Source organism: Mauremys mutica, chromosome 12 (assembly GCF_020497125.1).
Source record: "Mauremys mutica isolate MM-2020 ecotype Southern chromosome 12, ASM2049712v1, whole genome shotgun sequence".
Taxonomy (NCBI): Eukaryota; Metazoa; Chordata; order Testudines; family Geoemydidae; genus Mauremys; species Mauremys mutica.
Window position 1 is genome coordinate 38598198 of NC_059083.1, and position 8737 is coordinate 38606934.

An 8737-nucleotide genomic window follows, 5' to 3' on the forward strand; every position below is an offset into this window, starting at 1 on the left:
GTGTGGCCTCTACAGTGAAGCTGTACGGAAGCGCCTACTGACAGAGGCTCAGCTTACCTTACAGAAGGCTGTTGATATTGCTGTCTCCATGGAACTGGCTACAAGGGAGGCGCAATACATCGGTTCATCCCCTAGGGTGCAAAAAGTGTCACAAGAACTGACCCACAAAACGGTGCAGAGTCAAGAATGTTACCGCTGTGGTAAGCCGGGTCACCAGGCATCGGAATGCTGGTGTAAGGAACTGGTGTTTCGACACTGTGGCAAAAAGGGACACACTGAGTGTGCCTGTAAACAAAAGAAAAGGAGGCCTGTGGTCTCGCCGACAAAAAGAGGAACCTTGCATACCCTAGAGCAGACCCAGGATGATCAAGGTGACACCTCAGCGCAAGAGAAAGTGCCACTGCATGTTTTGTCTTTGGCAGTGGGCTCACATGAATACTGGGTAACCCAGTTATTGGATGGCAAACGTATACGCATGGAACTGGACACCGGTGCAGCCGTCTCACTGATCTCCGAGACTGTGTATAAAGAAAAGCTACAGCATCTTCCGCTTAAGGCAACAAAAACTGTTCTGAAGACATATACGGGAGAAGCTGTGCCTATGCTGAGCACTATTAAGGTGGAGCTCAATGGACAGGTGGCTAAATTGCCACTGTTTGTGGTGAGAGGTAACTACCCAGCCTTAATGGGTAGGTCTTGGCTTGGGAAGATTCAACTGAACTGGGCAGAAGTGCACCGGATGACTAAAGAAGAAACCAGTCTAACCCCTATACTAAGGAAACATGCTGCTGTTTTTGGAGATGATTTGGGAAGTATGAAGGGAATCACTGTGACATTGAACATTAAACCTGGAAGTCCACCAAAATATCTGAAAGCCCGAACTGTGCCATATGCCATCAGGCCAAAGTTTGAAGCAGACCTGGAGCGCCTGGTCACCAATGGAGTCCTAATACCAGTTTCCCATAGCTCATGGGCCACTCCTATCGTTCCAATAGTGAAGAAAGATGGCTCTCTCCGGATTTGCGGTGATTTTAAAGTCACTGTCAACCCAGTGTTGTGTGCAGAACAATACCCGCTTCCCCGCATCGATGACCTCTTCGCAGGCCTGGCTGGGGGACAAAAGTTCAGTAAGATGGATCTGAGTCAAGCATATTTACAGATGCACGTCTATGAAAAGTCCCAAGAGCTGTTGACTATTGTGACTCATAAGGGGCTTTATTGATACTGTCGCCTACCCTTCGGAATAACGTCGGCTCCTGCCCTGTTCCAGAGAGCTATGGACCAGATCTTGTGTGGCTTGTCAGGAGTTCAGTGCTATCTGTATGATATCCTGGTCACTGGAAGAAATGAAGAGGATCACTTAAAGAATTTAGAGGCTACCCTACAAAGACTGGAAGAGTATGGCCTACGAGTTTGCAAAGACAAATGTGAATTCTTCAAGCCCTCTGTTGAATAGTTGGGACACATCATCGATTCTGCAGGTCTTCATAAGGCCCCTGCAAAAGTTAAAGCTATTGTGGAGGCTCCCCCACCACGAAATGTGAGCCAGCTGCGCTCGTTTCTAGGACTACTGAATTATTATGGAAAGTTCATCTCACAGTTAGCCACACTGCTAAAACCACTTCACAAGCTCCTTGGGCAGAACAAGGCCTGGAAGTGGACTGAAGCCTGTGATGTTGCATTTAGCAAAGCTAAGAATGCATTGCTAAATTCTGAAGTTCTAACGCACTTTGATCCATCCTTACCCCTGCAATTGGCCTGCGATGCTTCCCCTTATGGAGTGGGAGCAGTCGTGTCACACATTATGCCTTCGGGAGAAGAGAGACCTATTGCTTTTGCTTCACGCACTCTAAGCAAAGCAGTAACTAACTACACCCAAATCGAACGTGAGGCATTAGGAATTGTTTTTGGAATTCGGAAGTTTCATCAGTACCTGTTTGGGCGAAAGTTTACTCTTCTTACAGACTATCGACCTCTGACGTCATTTTTGGACCCTACACAGGCATTCCCCCATTAGCTGCTAGTCGTATGCAACATTGGGCATTGTTACTTTCAGCACACACATATGAAATCAAATATCGGAAATCCACTCTGCACGGCAATGCAGATGGCCTCTCAAGGTTGCCTTTGCCGGTCAAACATCAAGATAGTGCCCAAAAGGAAATCTTCTACTTTGAACAGGTAGAGAATACACCCATCACTGCTACTCAGATAAAGAAGGCAACTCTCGTTGACCCAGTATTGTCCCAAGTTATGGACCTGGTGATGCATGGAAAATGTCGACAAATGTCTCCGGTCTCATCCGACCTTGTTCCCTACATGTCCAAGCGGACGGAGTTATCGGTCCAATCTGGTTGTTTGTTGTGGGGGAGACGTGTCATTATTCCACCACCACTGAGATCACAGATGTTAGAACAGCTACATTCCGGTCACTGTGGAATAGTGCGCATGAAGGAAATTGCACGAAGCTATTTTTGGTGGCCTGGATTGGACAGCGCTATTGAAGAGAAGGCAAAAGCTTGTATGTCATGTCAGGGTGTGAGGAACGCACCCCAGTGGGCACCCCTACACACATGGGACTGGCCTGAAAACCCGTGGCAACGTATTCACGTTGACTTTGCTGGCCCCCTTGAAGGAAGCATGTTCTTGGTGGCAATAGATGCCCATTCTAAATGGCCAGAAGTCTCTATAATGCAGTCCACTTCTGCAGAGAGTACTATCCAAAAACTACGAGGACTCTTTAGTCATTTTGGTCTGCCAGAACAACTTGTGAGCGACAACGGACCGCAGTTCATTTCTCAGGAGTTTCAAAATTTTATGAAGGCAAATGGGATACACCACATCACGTCAGCACCATGTCATCCGTCCACCAACGGATTAGCTGAAAGATTTGTGCAGACAATGAAAAACGCTTTGAAATCAGCAAGGGGACAACACTCCATTCAAAAGCGTCTGGATACCTTCTTACTTTCCTACAGAAACACACCTCATGCTACGACCCAGGCATCCCCAGCCTTTCTAATGTTGGGACGACAGCTGCGCACTTGCTTTGATCTGCTGAAAGCTTCTGAACCCCGACAAACTGTGCAACATCAGCAGCAATATCAAGTCATCAGACGGGCACCCAGAGCAAAAGACCGAACCTTTAGCCCGGGAAAGCCAGTTTTGGCTCGGAATTATACTTCCAGAGCTAAATGGGTCCTGGCCACAGTCATCACTCAAGCAGGACCTGTTTCCTACACAGTCCGGACTGCAGAGAATCTTACCTGGTGGCGACATGTAGATCAGCTGTTGCCAGGTCATGCCAGTCCTCAGGACCCATCTGCAGTTGACGGGTCTGACTTCACCTTTTCTGGTGAGGCACCGAATCACAAGTCACCTGTTCCTGATTGTTCTCCTCCATTACTGCCGGCAGCTAAGATACCCCTTTGCCCAGCACGAGCTGATACCACCTCCTCACCCGTTCGTGCTGCGGACCCTGAGCCCCTAGTGCTTTCGGGTGCAATAACACCAGAAGTTCGCCGTAATCCACCTAGAGACAGAAGGCCTCCTCATCGGCTGGATCTTTAGCTAGGGCGAACCCACGGTTATGGGGCAAAATAATCCCCAGGGTTTAGCCGGGAATGGAGGCAGTCTACCCTACTTCTCTAGTCTAGTGTGTGTTTTATTTAGGGGATGTTCTTATTGGGGGGGAGGAATATGTTGTGTATTTGGTTGTCATGGGTTTTGTTGCTATGGCAACTGAGTTAGATTATTATGGGTTATCTCAGCCAGCTTCAGCCGGCTGAGTGAGTTCTCTGAGTCTGTAAATAAAATGGTGGTTTTGTTAGCTGTCTGCTGTCTGGCCTCAAGTGATTCCTTCCTAAACCGGCTGCCCCCAAGGATATAACACTTGAAAAAAGACTATTCTCAGTAAGTGGTCAATCAAGAAAGACTTAAGCTAATAATGAACTCTGAGAGATGTCAATCCACATCTGAGCTTTCCTGGGAATATGGTATCATTCGGTAAATTTATGAGTCATGCATGGACATGTGACTTCCCCATGTAAATCCAAAACTTCATTGTGTTGCTGGACTCTGCATAGGAGAGGAGAAGGGGTTTACACCCACAAGAGAAATTTCATTTAAACCTCAGGAAACCCCTCCATTCTGTCTTCAGCTGGCTCAAGAGATATCCTCTCCATCCCCAAAGGATATGTGAAAGAAACTCAAACAATGGATACTAGCCACAGGGGTGTGAGTAATTCCTGGACCCAGACTAGAAGGAGGCTAGTCTGTAAACATCTCTGAGGGTGAGATTTCATCTGTAATCACTTTCTTACTGTATTAGGGCTTAGACTTGCATGTTTTGTTTTATTTTGCTTGGTAATTCACTTTGTTGTGTCTCTTATTACTTTGAACCACTTAAATCCTACATTTTGTTTTAATAAAATCACTTTTGACTTATTAATTAACCCAGAGTATGTATTAATATCTGGGGGAAGGGGCAAACAGCTGTGCATATGTCTCTATCAGTGTTATAAAGGTTTAACAATTTATGAATTTATCCCTTATAAGCTTTATACAGGGTAAAACGGATTTATTTGGGCTTTGGACCCCATTTGGAGTTGTGTATCTGAGTGCTGGAGACAGGAACACTTCTTAAGCTCTTTTCAGTTAAGTCTGCAGCTTTTAGTGGATGTGGTTCAGATCTGGGTCTGTGTTTGTAGCAGTCAAGCATGTCTGGCTCAAACCAGGCAAGTCACTGAAGTCCCAAGCTGGCAGAGAAGACAGGCTCAGAAGTAGTCCAGGCACAACAGGTGGCAGTTCCCAGGGGGGGTTCGGTGATCCAACCCGTCAGATCTGGCATTCTGGGAATGCATCAGTGGCCAACCTAGCTGAGAGAAGAGCTGGGAAACATTTTTCTAAACCTTTGGCAGATTGTTTAACTCAGCTAAAAACATACCAGCATCTGTCATGAAGAGGTTGAGGAAACCATTTTCCATTGATGAGTTACTTTGACCATCTCTACCAACCTGAGGTGAAAGCAACACACATACCCCTGCCCATGCCATGCATCTTTGGTCTCTAGAGTGCAGAAAGACTAGGAATGGGCATTGCTGAGATGATCCAGGAATAAAACTGCTCCTCCTCTCACTAAAGAATTCTTCCCCCTTAGGTCTCACTTCCACTGCTATTCTGCAGTAGCTTGGTAGGCAATATCAGCCTCTGATTAGTGCATGTATAAGGTCCCCTGAAGTTCTCAGGCCACTTCCGCATATGCGAGAGTCACCATCTAAGCTAGGCTGGCACCTGGGGGACTCAACCAGAGACATCTAGGGCCCAAATTACAAGCTTCTACAGCTTGAGCTGAACAGCCAAGCAGCCTGACAGCCACTGGAACAGCCTCCTATCCTCTAGGTGGGGCACAGAGGGGCCTCATTACACACAGTGCCCATGGTTGAGGTTTATACAGCGGCACTGCACCGCTGCAGGGGTCAAGGGCTCCATCTGAGCTGGAGTCACCTCCCTCAGCCAGGAGGAGAGGGAGTCACAGAAAGTTGTACTAATGCAATGCCATGGACTCTACTGAAGTTTATTCTCTGTGTGGCACCTTCTTCTCTTCCCCGTCCATGAACATCAATAAAGTCAGAGTCATAGAGTTCAGTCTGACCTGCTCTATGCCAACACCACCCGGCACCCACAGACCAAACCCAACCACTGAAATTAGACTGAAGTGTCACAGCCCTCAGGAGAGTAGACAGTTCTGTGCCACCAGCAGAGAACAGAAGAGATCGAGGGACACTAGTGCCTGAGGCCCCTGCAATGGCAGGGAAATGATTGAGATACACCCAGAAAATCCTTGCAAGTGACACACACCACATGCTGCAGGGGAAAGCAAACCCCCCCACACCGCAAGTTCCCTGCCAATCTGATGGGGGTGGGGAATTCCTTCCTGACCCCCACATGGTGATCATTAGACCCTGAGCATGTGGGCAGGAACCAAGCATCTGAGAGAGAGAGAGAGAGAGAGAGAGAGAGAGAGAGAGAGAGAGAGAAAGAATGGCTCAGTGCCATCTCATAGCCCTGGCACATCCACCCAATGTCCCAACTCCAGCCAGTGCTGCCCGATGATTCAGAGATTTAAAAAAAAAACCAACTCCCAGAATACACTGGGTCATGGGGAGTAATCCCTTCCTGACCCCTGCCAGTGGCCAGATGAAACCATGAAGCATATGCATTTAGGAACATAAGACATATGCTGCAAGTGAGCCCCAGGGCTGCTCAGCCCTGCCCCCCACCATCACAAGCAGCCACTTCATACAATCCCACCCAGACATGTGTCCAGCTATCTCTTAAAACTAATCCCATCATTGGACCCCCCTCATAACTCCTATTGGGAGGCTACTCTAGAGCCTTGCCCCACTGGTTGTTAGAAACCTCCCTGTAATTTCTAGCCAGTCTCTCCATATCTCACACACCCAAATGTCCATGTAAACCAGGCTGACAAAGTCTTGTTCTTTGTCCTCCTCTAGTGGATAGGCAACAAATGGTGGTTTATAAGACAATGGGCCCTGTCCCCAGCTGGTGGCAATGGATATACAGCTCCATTGGAGGCAGTAGGCCAGATCAACAGATGCTGCAAATTGCTTTAGTGCCACCAGAGTCAATGAAACTACACTGCTGTGCTGAAGATCTACCCAAAATGTCTTCTCTCACCTACCCCAATCTTACATCAGTCTGACTCCTCTGGTTCCAATGAAGCCACTCCTCATTTATACACACAAAGAAGACATCTCCCATCATTGTTTTCACTGGCCATGGAATGGGTTCAAGTGGCCAAGCAGTGTAATGGGTATTGTTTTAGCACAGAGTAAAAGTCTGATTCCTCTTGTGCAAACAATTTACACCCATTTAACTCCCCAACTGGACTAGATTTTCTACTGGTGCAAATCACACCAGTGGCAGTGACATCAGCAGAGTTAATCTGGATTTGCATTGGTGCAACTGAGATAAGAATCAGATCTGTTTGTGTGCAAGCTGTGTGGTCATGGAAATCACTGACATTAATGAACGAATACTACAGAAGCAACCTTTAATTAGAGAAAGACAGAAAATTAATTATTTGTGAATTACCTACACCCAGTCAGTCTCCTCAGGGCAGCTTTCATCTCCTTGTTCCTCATGCTGTAGATAATTGGATTCAAGATTGGTGGCAATACGGAATAGAGAACAGCCACCACGAGATCCAGAGCAGATGGGGAGCTGGAGGTGGGTTTCAGGTAAACAAAGATGGCAGTGCAAACAAACAGGGAGACCACAGTGAGGTGAGGAAGGCAGGTTGATAGGGCTTTATGCCGGCCTTGTTCAGAGGGGATTCTGAGCACTGATTTGAAGATCTTAACATATGACACAATGATAAAAACAAAGCAGCCTAAGAGTAAACACACACTAAAGACAAGAACCCCAACTTCACTAAGATATGTGTCGGAGCAGGCAAGCTTGAGTAGCTGGGGGATTTCACAGAAGAACTGATCCACCATGTTGCCTCCACAGAAGATCAATGCAAATGTGTTCCCGGTGTGTAGCACAGAGTAGAGAATCCCACTGATCCAGGCACCGGCTGCCATTTTGACACAAGCTCTGATATTCATCATTCTCTCATAGTGCAGTGGTTGGCAGATGGCGACATATCTGTCGTAGGCCATAACGGTGAGAAGAGAAAAATCCGCTCCCACCAAGAAGACGAAGAAAAAAACTTGGGCAACACATCCAGCATAGGAAATGGACCTGGTGTCCATGACGGAGTTGGCCATGGATTTGGGGACAATGACAGAGATGGAGCCAAGGTCTAGGACGGACAGATTCATCAGGAAGAAGTACATGGGGGTGTGAAGGTGGTAGTCGAAGGCTATGGCCATGAAGATAAGAAGATTCTCCATCAGGGCTGCCAGGTAAATCACTAGAAACACCACAAAGTGCAAAATCTGCAGCTCCCAAACATCAGAGAATCCCAGGAGAAGGAACTCGGTCATGGTGGTTCGGTTGGACATTTTCTTTCTCAGGAAGTGTCTCAGGATGTCTTCGGAGGGAGGGACAAGAGCAAGGGCATGGATTAGATCAGTAAAGTAACTCTCCTTTTTTGAAATCCATCTTAATTTTCTTGAGTCAGATCTTTAGCTTGTGAAGTTTGGTGTAATTTGAGAATGAGGATGGGGAAAAAAGCCCCACTGACTCCAATGGAGTTGCTCCTGATTTATACTGGGGTGAGAGAAAATAGAATCAGCTCAATGGGCTCTAGTGAAGTTACTCCTGATTTGCACCAGGATAATGGAGAGGAGAAATAGGAATAATTGCTTTTGAGGTTTTTGTATACCTCTGTCACCCAGAGTGGGCGAACTCTGGATAGCGGTGTATAAATGTTACTATCCTCAGATTTCAGAGGGGAATTGAGGGTCTGGTTGGCCAGATTCTGGTGTCAGGGGCACTATTGCAAATGTCGGGTATTTTCACTTCATGCCATGGAATTACTCCCACTTTATAGTGCTCTAAATGGAAGCAGCATCTTACATGTAGGTGACTGAACCATGCCACAATTACACAGTGAAATCAAGTCAGGAATACAGATAGTACCCCTGACACGCCATCCCCTGTTGTAGCCGGGGTTTCATGCTCATTTCAAGAGGCAGACATTCCAGTTCCCCTCCTGTTTCTCTATTCACTCAACTAAACTCCCTTCCAGAGCTTGGAAGAGAAC

At 47.0% G+C, this 8737-nt stretch overlaps 1 protein-coding gene across 1 annotated transcript; it reads right to left on the bottom strand.

The window, feature by feature from the left end:
- Positions 1 to 895: 895 nt before the first annotated feature.
- On the bottom strand, positions 896 to 8033 carry LOC123344815 (olfactory receptor 14A16-like; the record flags this gene model as incomplete). The annotated part of the gene is made up of 3 exons (XM_044981291.1): positions 7169 to 8033; positions 5583 to 5601; positions 896 to 905 (listed from the first exon to the last, which is right to left on the bottom strand). Coding segments are annotated over exons 1-3 (894 nt in total), but the record flags the coding sequence as incomplete, so codon positions are not given.
- Between the last annotated feature and the right edge of the window lie 704 nt (positions 8034 to 8737).